This window comes from Podarcis melisellensis, assembly GCF_964234715.1.
Source record: "Podarcis melisellensis genome assembly, chromosome: 9".
In the NCBI taxonomy this organism is placed as follows: Eukaryota; Metazoa; Chordata; class Lepidosauria; order Squamata; family Lacertidae; genus Podarcis; species Podarcis melisellensis.
This window is the reverse complement of record NC_138541.1, coordinates 359,959-378,586: the sequence shown is the minus strand read 5'-3', so window position 1 is coordinate 378,586 and position 18,628 is coordinate 359,959. Positions and strand designations below refer to the sequence as shown.

The 18,628-nt window shown below is 53.9% G+C and overlaps 1 protein-coding gene and 1 long non-coding RNA gene across 2 annotated transcripts; one reads left to right on the top strand and one right to left on the bottom strand.

Moving 5' to 3' along the window:
* The first annotated feature begins 5,265 nt into the window (after positions 1 to 5,265).
* Positions 5,266 to 17,294, top strand: TTC31 (tetratricopeptide repeat domain 31). The gene is made up of 16 exons (XM_081926322.1): positions 5,266 to 5,356; positions 7,235 to 7,476; positions 7,979 to 8,062; positions 8,177 to 8,245; positions 8,648 to 8,990; positions 9,403 to 9,407; positions 9,566 to 9,769; positions 10,919 to 10,973; positions 11,130 to 11,220; positions 11,943 to 12,084; positions 12,171 to 12,275; positions 13,639 to 13,708; positions 13,916 to 14,039; positions 16,545 to 16,619; positions 16,770 to 16,872; positions 16,966 to 17,294. The coding sequence occupies exons 1-16, from the start codon at positions 5,293 to 5,295 to the stop codon at positions 17,086 to 17,088; spliced, it is 1,899 nt and encodes a 632-aa protein (XP_081782448.1). The 5' UTR covers positions 5,266 to 5,292; the 3' UTR covers positions 17,089 to 17,294.
* Positions 14,828 to 15,517, bottom strand: LOC309377877. Its single transcript, XR_014171755.1, has 2 exons — positions 15,376 to 15,517; positions 14,828 to 15,337 (listed from the first exon to the last, which is right to left on the bottom strand). It is a non-coding gene; the product is annotated as an uncharacterized lncRNA (long non-coding RNA).
* Positions 17,295 to 18,628: the final 1,334 nt, after the last annotated feature.

Sequence of the window (18,628 nt, the reverse complement as noted above, 5' to 3'; positions counted from 1 at the left end):
GGCCTCATTGGGTGTTGCCAGAGCATTTTGGCAGTGCACTCCTTTCGCTTATCAGTCAAACCTGCATATCTTATTTGCTCCAGATGCATTTCTCCTCCTGCTCTCCGGGCGTTGCCTTCCAACTGTCAATGCACCCCCCCCTGCCCACTCCCTTCACTTCCGCTGAGAGTGTCAGAAAGCATAAAGAAAGAGGTGATCTGGTTAACATGGTGTGTACTTAAGACTTCCAAAAACTTTTTGACCAGAGTTTCCCCCCTTGGTTCTGCTGAACTTGCAAGGGCCAGGAGGACAACTTTGACACCTGAGAACACAAAAAAGGCAAACAAAACAAACTGCATTTTCCCAATCATTTCTGGACCTTCCTGCTGAGTGAAAAGCATAGAATACTATTGAGAAAATGTTTCTCCCAAAGTGCTAGAATGCCACAAGTAATTTCGTAAGAGAATGCAACATGTGCTATTTTTATGTGATATCCTATGTCCAGTTATGTGCACTGCTACACTTGTGAATAGCCTTAAGAGGCCTGACATGCAGGTCAAAAACACATGCATCAAATAAGGTCAAAAATACATGCATACAAGGCAAACACACATACATAATTATAGTGTCTGAAACAGTACAGGAGAGCAATCCTAAAGCCATTTTGACTCTCCCAAATGGACCTTAAATATTTCTCTGCAAGGAGGAAGGAAATGGGAAACGCTTTCCAATTGTCTTTGGCCTGTAGGGGCTGGCACCTCTCTGCAAATACAGTCTGGCAGGTATCTGTTAAGCTGAACACACTCTCACTATGCAAGAGATTTAGGAACTAAGTATTGCCCATCATCTCCAAGGAATGGCCAGGCTACCCAGAAAATGCAGTCAAGTAAGGCCTTATCAGGTATCCTGGCAGACAGGAGAGAAGCCACACACTCAAATTTCTGCTGGGGACCACCTCTGTCTGTGATGTATTTATGATGGTTTGTGGGGTGGTCTTGAGCTACAGGGGAGGCAATGTCAAAAGTATGTAGGGCCAAGAACTGTTGCAACAGCGCCCCCCCCCCGCTCACCCCACGCAGGGAGGGAGGAGGAACCCAGAACATTGGTGTGCAAGCTCTTATATAGACTTTTGAAACTGCCACCCTGTAGCTCAAGACCAATGGCACACGGGTAGTGCTGTGGTGTAAACCACTGAGCCCAGTTTGAAAGCACGTCAAAGTGCAAGTAGATAAATAGGTACTGCTCCAGCGGGAAGGTAAACGGCGTTTCTGTGCGCTGCTCTGGTTCGCCAGAAGCGGCTTAGTCATGCTGGCCACATGACCTGGAAGCTGTCTGCGGACAAACGCCGGCTCCCTCGGCCAGTGTTGTAAACAAAATCTGCCCTTCTTCCCTTATGGGGTATCCAAGAACCCCTATAGAGTCCTTAAGCGGGTTCCCTATTGGTAGGAGAAAATAACAGAGGCCAACCAGAGAATACCTTGAAGCAAAGCAGCTAGGAAGCCTGATCTTTATTAAAGTTGTTGCAACAGGGTGCTCCCCTCACATGGAGGAAAGGTGAAGGACCCCAAACAAAGGTGTGCCTGCCCTTATATAGAAATTTTTAATTGCCTTCCCTGGAGCTTCAGACCACCCCTCCATACATCATACATACATCACAGAAGGGGTGTAACCCAATCCCCCCCCCAAACATCATATCTATATCACAGAAAAGGTGGTCTACAACAGAAATGTGAATGTTGTTGTTTTTCCTGTCTGCCAAGTTATCTGATAATGCCTTATCTGATTTCCTTTCCTGGTAGTCTGGCCATTCCTTTGAGATGGTGATTTCCCAATTCTTCACCCCCTCCCTCCTTGCAGAGAAAACATTTGGTCAGTTTAGGAGTCAAAATGGTTTCAGGACAATCTTCCCGTGCTGCTCCAGACGTGTGGTCCACATATCTATGTATGTGCTTCGTTGGTACATTTATGAATGTTTATTATATATATAAGACCTTAAATTTTTTATTACACCAGTAAAGCACCGCAACCCCACAGTCATCTGTGACTGGACTCAACTGTCAGGGGTCCTTTACCTTTTACCTTCTTTTTTTTTTAGCCCACACCACCCCCCGAAACATCATACATACATCACAGAAGGAGGTGGTCCTCAGCAGACATACATCACAGGGGGCTGTCTACAGCAGAAAACCTGTCTGTCAGGATACTTGATAATGGTCATCTGGGCATTCTGGCCTTTCCTTTTGAGATGCTAAATACAGTGGTACCTCAGGTTACACACACTTCAGGTTACAGACTCCGCTAACCCAGAAATAGGACCTCGGGTTAAGAACTTTGCTTCAGGATGAGAACAGAAATTGTGCTCCGGCGGCGCGGCAGCAGCAGGAGGCCCCATTAGCTAAAGTGGTGCTTCAGGTTAAGAACAGTTTCAGGTTAAGAACAGACCTCCGGAATGAATTAAGTACTTAACCCGAGGTACCACTGTACTTATTCCTGACTCCAGGTCACAGGCTCACCCTATTCATACACAGATACACCCTAAAGACAGGAGTTGTGAGCAAAGAGACAATGGGGAGAATATTTCAAGTTACTGGAATAGTCAAAATGGCTTCAGGACAGCTCTCCTGGAATATTTCAGACACGTGGTTTATATACCGTATTTATTGCACCATACACTCACTTTTTCCCTCCTAGAAAGTAAGGGGAAATGTCTGTGCGTGTTATGGAGCGAATGCCTGCGGGTGGCGGGGGGGGGGGATCTGCTGCAGTCGTGAGCAGAGGATCCATGGTTCCCCTTCCTTCCCTCCTCCGTGATTACAAAGCATGGATCCACATGGATCCTCAGGATTTTTGCATTGGGCTACTCCAAACTCACTGTCAGATCACATGGCTGTGGCCACAGCATGAACCACAAAAATCATATATCCACTATTTCGTTTAGAATTTTTTTCCCCTTGTTTTCCTCCTCTAAAAACTATGTGCGTGTTATGGTCTGGTGCGTGTTATAGAGTGAAAAATATGGTACTTATGTATGTGTTTGCCTTTATGATTATGAACATATGATTTATGTTATGGAAAAATCTAGGTGTGAGGCTGCTCAGTCACTCAGCTCGGAATGATTCCAGCCACCAACCGGAGCAAAGAGCTGTAGACCAAAGTTTATTGCCCAATAGGTTCCAAGAGCAAATTTGAACCCCGAGGTTGGTGTGACAAAGACTTTTAAAACTTTCCCACCACATCCCAGAATACAGTTCGTACAGCATCATTGCTACATCACTGACTTGTCACAAAAGGGGAGGGGTAGACAGGGGTTACACTATTTCAGTGTTTCCCAACCTTTTTTGGGCAAAGGCACACTTGTTTCATGAAAAAAATCTTGAGGCACACCACCATTAGAAAATGTTGTTGCCCAAGCGCGGCTACTGCAAAGAGTTTCCAAAACAAGGGCAAATTCTCAGTGCAAGAAGTGGGCACTGCCAGGGGAAAGCTGGAATGGGGGGAAGGAAGGTTTCCCTGTTTATCCTCACCCTCACGGCCACCAATAAATAAGCAGGTCACTCCGCATGCCAAAATGAACTAACCGCCTCGGAGCCAAAGATTTTGGAAAAGGCACATTAATTTTAAAGTTACTGTTCAAAATGAAATCGGAACAATTGTCTGTTCAGACAGCAACCCCGCTAAGGGAGGTTTCCACAAAAGGCGAGGGTGAGAGGGAAGAAATGTCAACTTTTCTGGTTCTGCGCTGGGAGAGGGGAATCCAACGAGGGAGTGAAAATGGAGAGCGGAGGGCACCCGAAAAGACGCGCCGGGGATTTATTTTAATGTGGCTGCTCATAAATTAGCAAGCGTGGCTTGAGAAGCGCCAGGCTCCGCTCCCAAGGGTTACCTCGCCCGGCAGAGCCGCCTCTTCGGAGCAGCCCCGGGTCGCCCGGCCTCCACCCGGCGCAACCTCGCCCGCCGCCGCCGCGCACCTCACTCTTCTGGTCCCGGAGCGAAGAGCAGCGCGCCTGAAGAGAAGCGGGGGGCCGCCTCCTCGTCGCCAAGCGCGCCCCGCCCCGCCGAGGGGAAAGCCGCCTCCTCCCAGCAGCAACTCCAGCGGCGGCGGGTGGGGCTTACTCCCAAGGAAGTCTTTCCGCGAGGGGCGCGCGAGGCGCTCCTCCGGGAAGGGCCAAGCGGGAATGGGCGACTGGGTCGGTCAGGGCAGCCGAGCCCTCCGGCCACCCGCCTCACCTGGAGGCGCGGACGGGGCGCCGGGGCGAGTCCCCGCAGCCCCTCCCCGTCCGGCCCGGGAGGAGCTCCGCTGCCCGGCTGCTTCCTGCCCGCCCCTCGCCGGCCGCCACTCGGCCTGCGCACCTCGGGAAAGGCCGCCCGACTCGCCCGCCTCCCTCCCACGGCACACCAGGCAACGTCTCGCGGCACACTAGTGTGCCGCGGAACACCGGTTGGGAAACACTGCACTATTTCAACCTTGGCAAAGATATCCAGACAAGTCCTTGGTACAAGATTAGCCTAAGCAGACATGGCAGGGCAAGACCCAGGTATAAGATGAGCATAGACAAATATGTCTTAAGTACCCACCACCCAAAAGTACAATAGAAGTTCCTTTGCATGTCTGGAGCCTGAGGCGAGTCAGGTGAGGAGATTTGGCTTCCTTGAGCCCAGCAATTGTCACCTCAGAACTTCCTGGAGTCCCTTTTCAAGGGGAAAATAGCTTTGGAATGGGGGGAACTGGGAAAGGAGATGATTTTATATTATTTTTAAAGTTAGGTAACTTCCCTGAGCTGTCAAGTTGGAAGAATACATTCAGGCATAATATTTGTAACATTTAACTTTAACGATGTGCCCCCCATGTGATTTCCGGAACAATATATTTAGGAGAAGCTGGAATTTCTCTAACGGAGCCTCTCGCTTCCGCCTCCGAGCAAGGAAAAGAGCCGGGTGAGCTTGCCCTCAGCCAAGATGGCGCCCCGGGTGACTTTCCCTCGACCAAGATGGCGCCCGCCTCTCCGTTTCCGGAGGAAAGGCGTCACTTCCTCCGGGCGCGCCTTCCGTTTCCGGGCGGAAGCGGGCGGCGGGCGGGAGGTGCGGCGAGATGCCTCACGCGCGCCCGGGCTGCCCGAGGGAGGCTGGTGGGAGGCGGGCGGGGCGGGCCGGGCTCTGACTTCCCCCTTCCCGCAGGCCCGGCTCCGGGAGACGCCCGGGACCCCCTCGAGCGGGGCTGGCAGGTGCGGGGGCGGGAAGCGGGGGGGGAGGGAGGGAGGGAGAGGAGCGCCCCGCCCCGCCCCGCTCACGCCCCCCTTCTCCCCCCAGCACGTGATGGCGGACCACATGCCCTTCATCCTCCACGAAGCCAACGCGGAGGCGGGACTGATTTGCGCAGGTGAGGCGGGGGGGGGGAGATGCCCCACTCCGGGGCGCAGGTGCACTGGGACTGCGGGGGGGCGGGGGGGGCGCACATGCAAACGTGTAGCAGCAGCAGCAGCAGCATTTTATTTCTATGCCGCTTTTCCATAGTTGAATAATAATAGCTACTTCTACCCTGCCCTTTCCAAGGAGCCTCCTGGGGCTGCGTGGTTGCATCAGTCCTGGGGGGCAGGGGGCTTCCCAGCCCCGGTGGGAGGGGGGCACCCAGTCGCCCTCTGCTTGGCTTCCAGACACTAGTAGTTGGAGTAGTAGTAGTAGTAGTAGTTGTTTAGTCGTTTAGTCCGCCTCTTTGTGCCCCCCCCCACCAGAGCACGCCAGGCCCTCCTGTCTTCCGCTGCCTCCCTTATGCTGGTAGCTTCGAGAACACTGTCCCACCATCTCGTCCTCCTTCATCCCCTTCTCCTTGTGCCCGCCATCTTTCCCAGCATCAGGGTCTTTTCCAGGGAGTCTTCTCTTCTCATGAGGAGTAGTAGTAGTAGTAGTAGTGGTGGTGGTAATTTATTATTTCTACCTCACCCATCTGGCTGGGTTTCCCCAGCCACTCTGGGCAGTTTCCAACAAAAGCTTAAAAATACATTAAAACATCAGTCATTAAAAGCTTCCCTAAACAGGGCTGCCTTCAGATGTTTTCTAAAAGTCTGGTAGTTGTTTTTCTCTTTGACATCTGGTGGGAGGGCGTTCCACAGGGCGGGCGCCACCACCGAGAAGGCCCTCTGCCTGGTTCCCTGTAACTTGGCTTCTCGCAATGAGAGAACCGCCAGAAGGCCCTCGGAGCTGGACCTCAGTGTCTGGGCAGAACAATGGGGGTGGAGAGGCTCCTTCAGGTCTACTGGGCCTGTTCCCGCCGATGCACAAGCCAGTTGAAACCATGCTCAAAGCGGCTTACAACATGACAAGGTTTACACAATCACAAGCGTAACAAAAGTCACAAACAATAAATAAAACACATCAAAAAGCACATTATTAAATGGAAACAATTTACACATAGATCATAAGATCCGAAATCAAAGATGCAACAATAAGAGCAATAACAGCAACAACCTCTCCCAACCCCCTGTAAACAGTAGCCCTAGATGTGCATACAGGGGTTCCTGCACTGCAGGGGGTTGGGCTAGATGACCCTTGGGACCCAACTCTGCAGTTCTCGGATTCTAGGATATACACACAGATATTGCACCGGGGGGGGGGGGGTGAGAGGCAAATGGTGTGAGTTGCTGAGCCCTGAAGGTACTGTCAAGGGAGCGCATCACAGCAAATGACAAACACCCCTTGCAAACCATGGGTGGGTTTAATGAACGGAGGGGGCACAGGCTCTGTGCCCCTGAGACCACTTTCTGGGAATCACCAGTGTTGCGCTCGGGTTCCAGCTGGTGTGCCCCCCCTTGGGGCATCTGGTTGGCCCCCCTGAGAGTGGGATGCTGGACTAGAGAGCCCGTTGGTCTGACCCCACAGGCTTTGCTCTGTGTTTCCGCATCAGGATGGCTCTGCTCTGCTGAGACAGGTGCTTGGGGGCTGCCCCACAGCTGCCGCACTTCGTCCCAGAAGCTCACCAGAGCAAAAGGCGAAGCCTATTTCAGAAGTCCTGGCTTCAGACCTGGCCATAAGAGCAGAGACCAAGTCAGGGCTGGCTCTTGCCGCTCTAGGCTGGACAAGGGCACAAGAGGGCATGTCCTTGTGTGCCTGCCCTGCCTGCTTCTTTCTCGGCAACGGTGCCCCTTTCCTGTCTCTGCTGGGCATTTCCCCCAGGCCACGGCCAGGGTGCGTCAACTGGGTTACTGTTCCCCCCTGCCTGCTCTCCAAAAGAGCTCACGCTCACTGTGTGGTCTCTCTTCAGACGTGGACAACAGGCCTTGCTGGTTTTGCGCCGATGATGACTACAGTGACGATGATTGGGGGAGCGACGAGGAGGAACTGGAGGAAGAGAGGGCCCAGAATGCCAGCCCGGCCACATTCTGTGGCTTTAAGAAATCCTTCCTTTGCAAGCCTTCTGCCTTTGCCCTGCCAGCAAGCGGCAATAAAGACAGCCCTCTGCTGGGCATTTCTCTGCCCCAGAAGCAGCAGCAGCTCACAGCTGAGGTGAGGCATGCAGCCAGGCCCTGTTCACTCTCCTCCAGCCTTGCCTGCTTCGGGGCAGCTGGTTCTTCCCTTGACTTCCTGCAACCCCGTGGCTCTGGCCTCATTCTCTGGGTTTCACCCTTAGCTGCTGACTTACTTCTCTGAAAGGAATTGGGGGGTTCCGTCCCTTTTCCTTTGCTGTCCTTTCCATCTTTGCTGCCTGCCAGACCAGACAGCGCTTCCTGAAAATAATAATATAATTATTATTATTCATACCCTTCCTATCTGGCTTGGTTTCCCCAGCCACTCTGGGTGGCTCCCAACCAAATATTAAAACACAATACAGTATTAAACACTGAAAACTTCCCTAAACAGGGCTGCTGCCATGAAGCCCGTGCTTGAATTCTGCCCTGCCTTTTTGGGGGGAGCCTCAGCGCATGCTGGGATAGGTAGGACAGCGATGTGTGTCTGCGCGCTCCTGCTTGACTATGCTGAAAGGTCTCACTGTCCTGGTCTTTCTCAGGAAGCGGCGAGGAATGCTGCAGAGTTGGTTGCCGAAGAGGAGCGCATCAAGAAGAAGGCTGAGAAGAAGAGGATGAAGAAGAAGGTGCTTGCCTCTGTGCGATCCGCATGAGGGGGGGCCTCCGCTGGGGGAGAGGCTGTCCTTGTGGCTCAGAGTCCGTCCGTTGGCCCCATTGCGTGTGCTGCTTTCTCTTTCCAGAGGCAGAAGGACCGGAAGAAGCAGGAGAAGCGGGACCAGGAGCTGATGGCCAAGAGCATAGCTGAGGCAGTGAGTGGCCCCTGGGGGAGTCTGCACGTTTGCCCATCTGCCACAGGGGGTGCACAGCCCTCTTGCTGTGTTGCTTGCCGGCAGGTTCAGGTTGCTCAGTGAAAGTGGATTTGCAGCATCGCACAACCTCCCTGCAGGCAAACTGCAATGAGGGCTCAGGAAGAGACCCTTCTCCTCACCTTGAACCTTCCTGCTGCTTCCAGGCTGGCAAAATGGGCCACAGTTAGCGAAGCTCATTGGCAAGCGAGGGCCTTGTCTTTAGCACAGAGCTCCAAAGTCCAAAGGGTTGGCCTGGGCAGAGGTGGGTTGTACAGTAGGGCCTGCTGCAGAAAACCCCTTGGTTTTGCCCCAGAGGCAGGTGGCTCCCTGCTGCCCTCACAGGCTGTGTCCCTCCTTGTGCAGGATGAGTATTTGAACAGCAGCAGCGGTGTGCAAGGTTCTGCCTGCCTGGCTGCCATTCCGAGTGCCTTGAGACTGGCCCGGCCCAATTCAGAGGAGAGCTCCACCCAGGACCTCAGTGAGAACATGACTTCCCCGGGCAGGAGTCCTAGCAGGAGCACAGAGGAGGAAACGGAGGCAAGTGGGACCCATACACTCCCTCTGGGAGGGAGACAGGCTCAGCAAGGGGGGGGGGAGAGGGAGCCTGTGGGTCTGGCAGAACAACCCAGCCCCTCAAGTTGGGCAGGCAACCTGGTGCCGTCCCTGAAGTTCTCTTCAGCACAGCTGGGGCTTGTCTGCGCTTCTTGTTAGTTGCGCACCAGGACAGGCAATTTAGGGGGAAATTCCCTGTGAGAAAAAGAATGTGTATTGTGGGGCTGGAATAATATTTCTTCCCTTGTGTGCAGTGGTCCCAGTATGACCCAACCTCTAACAGCAGCTATTTTCTTTCTACGTTCTTTGGAAAGAAGAAGCCGGGCAGAACTTGTCTTCTCATAACAACAACAATTTTATTATTTATACGCCGCCCATCTGACTGGGTTGCTCTGGCCACTCTGAGCGGCTCCCAACAAAATAATTGAAACACCGAACGTTAAAATACAGGGCTGCCTTCAGCTGTTTTCTAGAAGTCAGAGTTCTGTATTTCCTTGACATCTGATGGGAAGGCGTTCTGCCCGATTCCCGGTCACCTCCCTGTTCTGCGGCTTGGCTTGACGCAGGCTGCGTATGGAGGGTCAGGGGGCCGAGAGAGGCTGCTTTCATTTGTGGCTCTGCCCATCCCTGCCCCTTGGAACAGGAAGCAGCCTTTCCATGTGGGTCCTGTTTGGTGCGGGGAGGAGGGATTTGTGACCTGGCTTCTCTTTGGGGAAGTGCTCTTTTTAGGGAAGGTGTTTGAGAGATTCAGGACGTGGCCCAGAGTTGCTCTTTCCTGTCTCTCGACCGCAGGAGGAGCTTGACCTGACCAGCACTTTCGTATCGAAAGCTCGTCTCAAGGTGGGCTCCAAGCCCCCCCCACTGCCGCTGCCGAGAAAGGAGAAGGCAGCCCAGCCGGACAGAAAGGAGCCAGAGGTGAAAGAGCAGAAGCAGGTGAGGACAGGTTTCAGAGTGGTTGCTTTTCGTAGAATCATAGACTTGATCCCCAAGGGCCATCTAGACCAACCCCCTACAGTGCCAGAAACTCAACTAAAGAATCCCTGACAGGTGACCATCTAACTGTAGTTTGAAAAACTCAAGCAAAAGAGAGTCCCCCACCTTCTGCGGGTCATCTAGGCCAAACCCCTGCAATGCAGTTATTTCCAACATTTGGTTGGGGTCTCCTTTGTTGTCATTTGAATCCATTGGTTTGGGTCCCGCCCTTTGGAGCAGCAGAAGCTTGCTCCATTGAAGCTCATGGACTTGGCCTACTTGGGTCGATTAATTGCACTGGCTCCCGGAAGAGTGCAGGATCAGGTTCAAGGTGCTGGTCCTGACCTTTAAAGCCCTTTGTGGCTTAGGGCCCTTGTATTTACGGGACCGCCTCTCCTGGTCTGCCCCACAGAGGACCCTAAGGTCCATGAAGAACCATAGTTTAGAGGTCCTAGGCCCTAAGGAAGTCAGACTATCCTCCACCAGGGCCAGGGCCTTCTCAGTGATGGCTCCGACCTGGTGGACTGCTCTTTCCCATGAGACCAGGGCCCTGCAGGATTTAACCTCCTTCCGTTGGGCCTGTAAGACAGAGCTATTGCACCTGGCCTTTAGTTTGAATTCAGCCTGATCTTCTATTTCCCTTGCTGGCCCAAGTAGGACCAATTCAGCCAGCTAGGCTTGGTGATTATCTAATGCTTATTAGATGTATTTCCCCTAAATTGATTTCTGAACTTTGAATTTTATTGCTATTCATGTTTTTAGACTGTATTTTATGCTGCTTTTACAACTAGGTGTTTTAAATTGGTTGTTAGCTGCCCTGAGCCCGGTTTTTAAACTGGGAAGGGCGGGGTATAATTAAAGAAATTATTATTATTTATTATTAGATCTGGTCTAACTTAATTTGTACACGGCCCATTGCTCTCTGTCCCCTAAGCTGTGCAAATTAGGAATCCTCGTCACTCGTGGGCACTTCTGATTAGAATTCTGGTTCTGTAGAAGATTCAGGGCAGGTGGGGGAATCATGGCCTTGGTTTTTTGGCCACTGATCACAGTCTTCTTCCCGAGGAGAATTACAGGAGCTCAGACACCATTCCTTGCTGCTTCTTCCAGGTTCCAAAGTCTGGGCTCCAGATGACTCCTGTGGAGCAGAGCATGGTGCTGGCAGGTGTGTGTTTGCCCGGGAGTGCTGGCAGTCTGTCCCCTGCCTCCATTTTCAGAGGTGCTGAGCGGGAGCGCTTAGCCTTCAGAGGGCAAAGCCTTGGACCCAGGTCCTCAGCAAGCTCCCTTCCTTTTCTTCTTGCTTCTTGCATGACCCTTAAAGATTGCGGCAACAAGACTGCAAAGCAGGGGGGTTACCAGGAGGCCGTTCTCCTGTTCACAGAAGCCGTCAAGCTCAACCCGCGGGAATACAGGTGAGCCCCGGGGCGGGGTGAGGTCCCCTCCCTTGAGCATGGCTGGGGGAGCTGTGCCAGAGTCTTCTGCCCTTCTGTACAGCGGGAGGGGGGTGTCTGTGGGCGCCTCTGGGGATCTGGCAGGATCAGGTGCAGGATCTGGAGAACCACTTCCCTGGAGTCTCCCCAGGACCTTTAAGCTGGCTGAGTAGAAAGCTGCCCCCGAGCCCTGGGACCGCCCACTACGTGACTCCAGGTAAGGCTGTAGCTCTGTAGTAGGTTCAGAAGGTTCCGGGTTCAAACTGCGGCGTCTCAAAGCAGGGCTTGTGGAAGGCCCTTCTCTGAATCCCTAGAGAGCTATGGCGGATTGAGACAGATGGAACAGTGAGCAGAGCCTGAATAAGGATCACGCCACTGTTTCGTCTAGCCCACGGCCATCCAGATGCCTGCTGGAAGCAGGATTCGCACCCAAAAGCGAATCTTCCTTCCTTCGGTTTCCAGCAGCTGATTTTCAGAGGCACTGCAGCCTCCGCCTGCGGAGGAGGAGCCTAGCTGTCGTTGCTGCTGGCCCTCGATCGCTCTCCTCCAACCTTTTGTTTTGTTAAAGCGACCCAAGCTGGGGGCTTTCCCTGCCTCCTGCGGGAGCCAGTTCCATAGTTTGTGTGCTGCTTAGACTTCCTTTTCTCCAGCGTTTGGCTTCCTGGGATGGCCACGAGTTCATCCTCTCCCTCCCCTTCCGCCAGGTTCTTTGGGAATCGCTCCTTCTGCTACGAGAGGCTGCGCTGCTACGCGGAGGCTCTGCGCGACGCCCAGGTGGCCCTCAGCCTGCACCCCGGCTGGCCCAAAGGCCTCTTCCGCAAGGGCAAGGCCCTCATGGGCCTCAAGGTAGGGGTGAAACGGGTGGGGCAAGGCTGGGAGGGTGGCCTCCCCGGTGAGACTGGATAGCGACCGTTCTTCTTCCCTCCCACCAGCGTTACGCAGAGGCCGTGAGGACCTTTGAGGAGCTCCTGCACTTTGACGGCTTCCGTGGAGATGCCGCCGTCCAGCTGGAGAAGTGCCGGGTTCAGCTTCTGCTGGTGAGCTGAGCTGGAGGCCAAGGCCTCCGTGCCCTTCAGGAGAGGGTGCACAGAGCTGCAGCCTGGCTTGGGGCCACCAGGATCCAGGAGGGCAGCTCGGCAGGGATAGTTTGCACAGGTCAGGGCACCTGTGGGGATCGGGCAAAGGAAGCCACCTGAAAGAGAAGGGGGTCTCAGTGGGGTGGAGAGCAGCGCTAGGCACGTTCTGCTACTGGCGCGGGCCCCATTGCGACACTGGAGATTTCTGGGCACCAGGAAGAACTTTCTGAGTGTAAGAGCTGTTTGACGTGGAAGGGTCTCCCTCAGGAAGTTGTGGACTCTCCTTTCTTGGAGGAATCTCCTACGTTGGAGGGGATTGAATGAGATGACTCAGGGTCCCTTCCAGCTCTGCCAATGTTATGATTTTATCTCCATGGTGCCTAGGGAACAACTTGCACCTTAATATCAGCAAGACAAAGGAGATGGTGTTGGACTTTCGGAGGAAGAGAGGAGAACTAGCCCCGCTGTACATCGGGGAGGGCTGTGTGGAGAGAGTCTCTTCCTTTGAATTCTCAGGAGTTTATCTCAGTGAAGACCTTACTGGGAAAATAAATACAACCCAGGTGGTTAAGAAAGCCCAACAGAGACTCCATCTCCTCAGAGTATTGTGGAAGAACGATGTCAATCAACTTTTGATGCTCTCCTTCTCCCGCTCCACAGTAGAAAGTGTCCTTTCCTACTGCCTCACGGTGCGGGACGCTGGTTTGACATCAACTGATAGGAAGTGCCCACAGAGGGTGGTGAATACAGCACAAGATATTATGGGCTGTCCTGTGAATCCACTGGATGAAAAAGCGGAAGAAGGTTGCCTCAGGAGAGTGAGGGAAATTCTCAGGGATGATTCACACCCTGGCCGGCACTTTCTTGATCTCCTGCCCTCAGGCAGAAGATACAGAAGCAGGATTAGTCGCACCAACAGGGTGAAGAACAGCTTCTTGGGCTGTGAGGCTGCTGAATGACAAGATAACAACAGGGCAACTGACTTTCGGGTTTGGTGGGTGTGTGTGTCAGTAAACGAGGGGAATTAAGACTAAGAGAGCTGAGTGGGGGGTGCTGGTGTAATCTCACTGTATACAAGTTGTACAAGTGACCGTAAAGTATTTCATTTTCAATTTTGTTAATCACCAAAATATCAAAACATGGTAGGTAGTGTGTGTAACGCTGATGCCTCACAACAAATGAAACCGATCTGTAGAAAATACAACTTGAAAAAAAGAGACAACAAATGTATTTTTGTAAACTAAGAAATCTTTAGTAAAACCACATTTTTAAAAAACAAACACTGTAGCTTACAAATAAAGCAAACAATATTTTTCTTGGACAGGAAAACGGTTTTGGCCAGTACCCTCCCGAGTGGAACGTCCGTGCCAGAGAATCCTCCTCGCCCCCGACTGGTAAGAGGGCTCTCAGTGGCACAGCTCCTTCAGTCCACACATGATAGAAACCTGGCAGCGATTGTGGGGAGCTGCCAGGGGCAGGGATCACAAGCAGCCCATGGGCTGGCAGCACCCGGCGCGTGAGGGGTGGGGCGTTGAGCCTGCTGGTCCTAATGCATTGCTCCCTCCTCCCCCCTCCTCTCCTCCCGCTTCCTTCTTGGCAAGGTGAGCAGCCAGGTGGGCATCCCGTCAGAAGCATCTCCCAGGACAGAGGGCACCTAGCACCTCTCACCATCACCAGCTCTCAGGGCAAAGGGCTGCTGCCATTAGCTGCGCAGGCCCCAGTCAGGTAAGGCCACGGAGGTGGGGTGGGGGGAGGTCTCAGGGCTGTGGCTGTGAGGCAAGGCTGGGCTTTCACCGAACCTGAGGGCGTGCTGCTTTCCCCAGAACATTTGTACCCTGTTGGGATACTGCTGGGTAGGCCCCCAGCTGGCTCCGGACGATCACCAGTCTCCCGTGGAACAGCATCAGTCAGCGACACGAGCCTTAGATACGTTTAGAGACTCGTGCACGCTCTGTCAACAGAGAGTGTAAATCACCTCAGAGCAGAAGAGGCAGACAGAGAGATGTGCAAGCAAAACGAACAGCATTTTATTCCGCATAGCTCAGGAACAAAGGAAAACATGTCTGCTTGCCTTTGTGTCCAGCAAAACAGCAGTACAGTCATACCTCAAGTTGAATGTGCTTTGGGATGAGCGCGTTCGAGTTGCGCTCCGCGGCAACCCGGAAGTAACGGAGCGGGTTACTTCCGGATTTCGCCACTTGCACATGTGCAGACGCTCAAAATGACATCATGCGCAGAAGTGGCGAAAAGCAATGCGTGCGCGCGCGCAGACGTGCCATTGCTGGTTACGTTTGCTTCTAGAAGCGAACAGGGCTCCGGAACGGATCCTGTTCGCATCTAGAGGTACCGCTGTATAGCAAAAGCAACATACAACGGAAGTTCCCAGCAGACAGTGCTGGAAGTAAACAGGCATGTGATACCCAACAGCCATGCCTGACCCGTTTAAGGTGGAATGGAACTAGATCCTAACATACCCCACCTTCTTTCCTCCAAGGGGGTGTTGGTTCTCGTCCCCTCACCACAGCCCTGTGAGGTAGCTGAGGCAGAGAGCGAATGCCTGACCTCCATGGTCCCCCAGGGAGCTCAGTGGCTGAGTGGGGATTTGAACCCTGCTCTCTCCCTGCTCCCAGTCCAGCACTCTGACCACATGGACACTGTGAGCCCAGGCTCCTTTATGCCTCTCCTGCATTCCAGGCCCTTTCGTGACTGCAGCATCCAGACAGTTTCTGAGAGCGGTGGCTGAGCGCGTACAAAATCAGCCTAGTGTGCAAAGGTTAAAAACTAGATGTTTTTGTATGCATTATCAAATGAAATCAAAAGAACTTTCCAAAAAAAATATTTTGGCCCTCTCCTCATCTTTGCCTGTGGCCCCATCCACAACCAGCTTGTGGCCCTCAGAAGGTTGCCTCAAAAGCAGTGTGGCCCTGTCGTGGTTTTGCTCCGTAATGATCCAGAGCAAGTCACAATACTTAGTTAGCAGAGTAAACAAAGCTTAAACTCAGTGCAGCTTCGACCCAATATACCTGAAGGAGCGTCTCCACCCCCATCGTTCAGCCCGGACACTGGGGTCCATCGCCAAGGGCCCTTTGGCGGTTCCCTCCCTGCAAGAAGTGAGGTTACTTGGAACCAGGCAGAGGGCCTTCTCGGTGGTGGCGCCCGCCCTGTGGAATGCCATCCCACCAGATGTCAAGGAAATAAACAACTTGTGACTTTTAGAAGACATCTGAAGGCAGCCCTGTTTAGGGAAGCTTTTAATGTCTGGTGTTTTATCGCTTTATTATTATTATTATTATTATTATTATTATTATTATTATTATTAATTTTGCTGAGAGCCGCCCAGAGTGGCTGGGGAAACCCAGCCAGATGGGCGGGGTATAAATTATTATTATTACTATTACTTGTATTAATGCAGGGTTCCCAAAATAAACCAGACTCAGTCAGCTTCATCCAGCATTATTTGCTAAAGGCAAATGAGCATAACAGTTCACGAATCCAACTCCTCTGGGTTGGGACAGTTGCAGCACAAACCTTGACTTAAACTTACAATAAGACTAAAAACTTAGCACTTAAACTTGCTGTATTCTGAACAGATCACCACACAGGAAACGAAGCAGAGAGAACCAAGAAGGAAAGAGAAAGTGGAACCCCGGCTATAATACTGGGCTGTTATTCTAGGGAGTGTGGCCTTGGAAGAAAGAGATAAGCTGAACTTGGCTTCTCTGAAGGCCTAACCCCAAACATGAGCAACCGTCTGCTTGTTTCCTGGCAGAATGGAAACTTCCAGCTTGTATCACACAGAGAAAGTTCCAGAACCTTCTTGAATCAAATAGAATAGAAAAGACCTTGACACTTTAAAGCAGTGCTTTCTGTCCTTCCAAAATGCCAACCCTGACATGAGCTGGAAGGAGTTCCCCTCCCGCTCCAGCCTTGGCCACTTGCTCAGGCTGCCCAAGAGGGGGGCCGGGTCCCGGCTGCCTCCTGCCTGGGCGGCGTTTGCCTTGCCTACTCCTGGCTGCCATGTCCCACGTGGGCCAGTGAGCAGGTGGGGAGGAGCCTGGGGGCTCCGAAGGGAGTTGCCCCCGATGGGCTTGGGTGGGGCAGAAGCCTTGGATTTGCGAGGTCCAAGCGAGCTGTGGGTCGGGATGGAGGGAGCAGGGCAAGCCGGGGGGCTGAGCATCCCCTGCCCCCCCCCCCCGGCGGCTGTGGGTGACGGGTGTGCTCTTCTCCCAGGGAGAGGTTTCCCGTGTGGGTGGGGAACCTGACGCCCGCCATCACCCAGGAGGTCCTGCTCTGCTACTTCCAGCCGTGAGTATGCCCCTCCTTCCGCCCTCCCCAGGCTCCCCGGGGCCTCAGCTGACCCAAACTGGGAAGGGAGCCTTGCTTACGAAAGCCCCAACTCCTCCCTCGCTTGGCGTCCGGCCAGCTTGGCTGACACCGACTCTCCTTGGGCCGCAGGTTTGGGCCCATTGACTCCATTCGCTGCCTCCCCCGAAGGTTCTGCGCCTTCGTCAACTACACCTGCCGGGAAGCGGCCGAGGAAGCCTATGTGGCGTTGCAGGTGAGGAGGTTCCCCCCTTCCTTAAGGGGGGGCATTGCTTTCTCCGCCCCCCCCAGCTGCGGCCATAAAGGGGCCTCTGTGTCTCCCTCCCAGGGCGTGGAAGTCAGAGGCTGCCACCTCGTCCTGCAGCTGAAGCACCCGGTGCATGCCACTCCTCCCCTTGCCAAGGCACCCGGAAGCACCAGGCAGCAGCAGGCAGCGCCTCCCAAGCGGTAGGCAGCAGGTGGGCAGGTACCTGTTGCAGGCATGAAGAGCAGGCAGCCGTTTCAGGCTGCTTAAGGGAGCCGGGTGGATGTTGAGGCCTTCCTGCTGCCTCTCCCCCAGGGCCCCTCTCCCTATGCAGGGCTTTGGGCGCGGAAGGAGGGGTGCAGAAAGAGAGCTGGCAACACGGGCAAGATGCCCTGCTGTCCCCTGATGGATGGAGGGGCTGCAGGAGAGGGGTGGGGGACAGGAGGGGCAGGTCTGGGACCTGCGAGGGCGAAGAGGGGTGCTAGTGGGAGCAGCGTCACTCCAGGAAGTAGCAACCCCTCTCCTGGCTCCTCTTCCTCCAGGGAGACTTCCTGAGCTCCTCCTGGCTCCGCCGCCTCGGCCACCTCCCTCAGTGAAACACCTCGGTGGAGAAGTTGCTGTGCTTGCAAGCCGACAGCCCAGCTGAGCCCCTTGCGGCTGAAGATGCTGAAGATGTGGGGACAAGCCTGTCAGATGCACCCTTCCTGCAGGTCGGGGGGGGGGGGGACTGGTGGTGGTGGACACAAGCACAGTTGCCTGTGGGAGCCCCCCAGGCACGTGGGACTGCTGGGTGGGCTGTGGCCTCTGCCTTCTCCAAGTCTGCCCCCGGCCACTTGATCTCCCTGTGGCTTCTGATGAGACCAGATGCAGATCAGGGAAACTGAGGCCGAGGACTGGGGCGCTTGGGGGGGTCTCTGCCCTCCTGTTGCTCTTGGGAGCCCTCCCTTCTCCAAAGCAGGTATCTGCCCCCACCGTGTGTGGCATGATGCACCTGCAGTAGGGCAGGCAGCTGCCTCTTCAGCCCCCCCCCCCAACTCTACTGCCTCTGTGGGGCTGAAGTCCTCTTCTGCTTCGGTTCCTTTGAGCCCTGCCCCTCCCTGAACTCCGTGCACTAGGTCCTGGGGAGAATGGGGAGGGCAGGAAGTTGTCTGTGTGTGGGTCCCCCTGCCTGAGGGTGTGGGGCTGGTGTTGCTGGTGGGTGGCCTTGGGGTGCCCCCTCGTTTGTGGGGCCCAGGAGGCAGGAGCGTTCTCCCCCTGGCCTTTTGGTTCTGCTCAGTGTGTTCAGGGATTTGTGCCTGCTGCGTGGTTTTTACACTGTTCACAATAAACTCATTAAAAGCCGGCCGGTTCCTTTTGTAAGAGGTGCACTCGTGAGAGAGGGCTGCTCCTTCTGCCAGAATCTGAGCCAGATGAGTTCAGGGCTTTGCCACAAAGGGAGCACGAGCGGCTGGGGGTGTGAGGCCAACCCTGCCCCCCCGGCACACCTTTCCCCTCTCTCTGGGCTGCTCCCCATCAGTGGAGGCCCACTCACACCCTGGTCTCCATGGTCTCCTGGAGAGACCATAGCTGTCAACCTTCCCTTTTTTTGCAGGATATTCCCCTATTCCAATGCCATTCCCCGCTGCTTTCTGCTGCTATCTCAGATTGTTAGATATCCTGTAGTCTGTCCCCGGGACAGGTGAGGCTGTTGATCCCTTATTTTTGAAGCTGCTGATCCCTTATTTTCAAATCTGAAAGTTGACAGCTA

Bases quoted from the DNA above. Each gene is read 5' to 3' on its own strand.
- TTC31 (XM_081926322.1), top strand. From the start codon at position 5,293: ATGGCGGACCACATGCCCTTCATCCTCCACGAAGCCAACGCGGAGGCG. The intron at 8,063-8,176 runs GTGCTTGCCTCT...TTCTCTTTCCAG, and splicing joins AGAAGAGGATGAAGAAGAAG to AGGCAGAAGGACCGGAAGAA. The intron at 14,040-16,544 runs GTAAGGCCACGG...CTCTTCTCCCAG, and splicing joins GCTGCGCAGGCCCCAGTCAG to GGAGAGGTTTCCCGTGTGGG.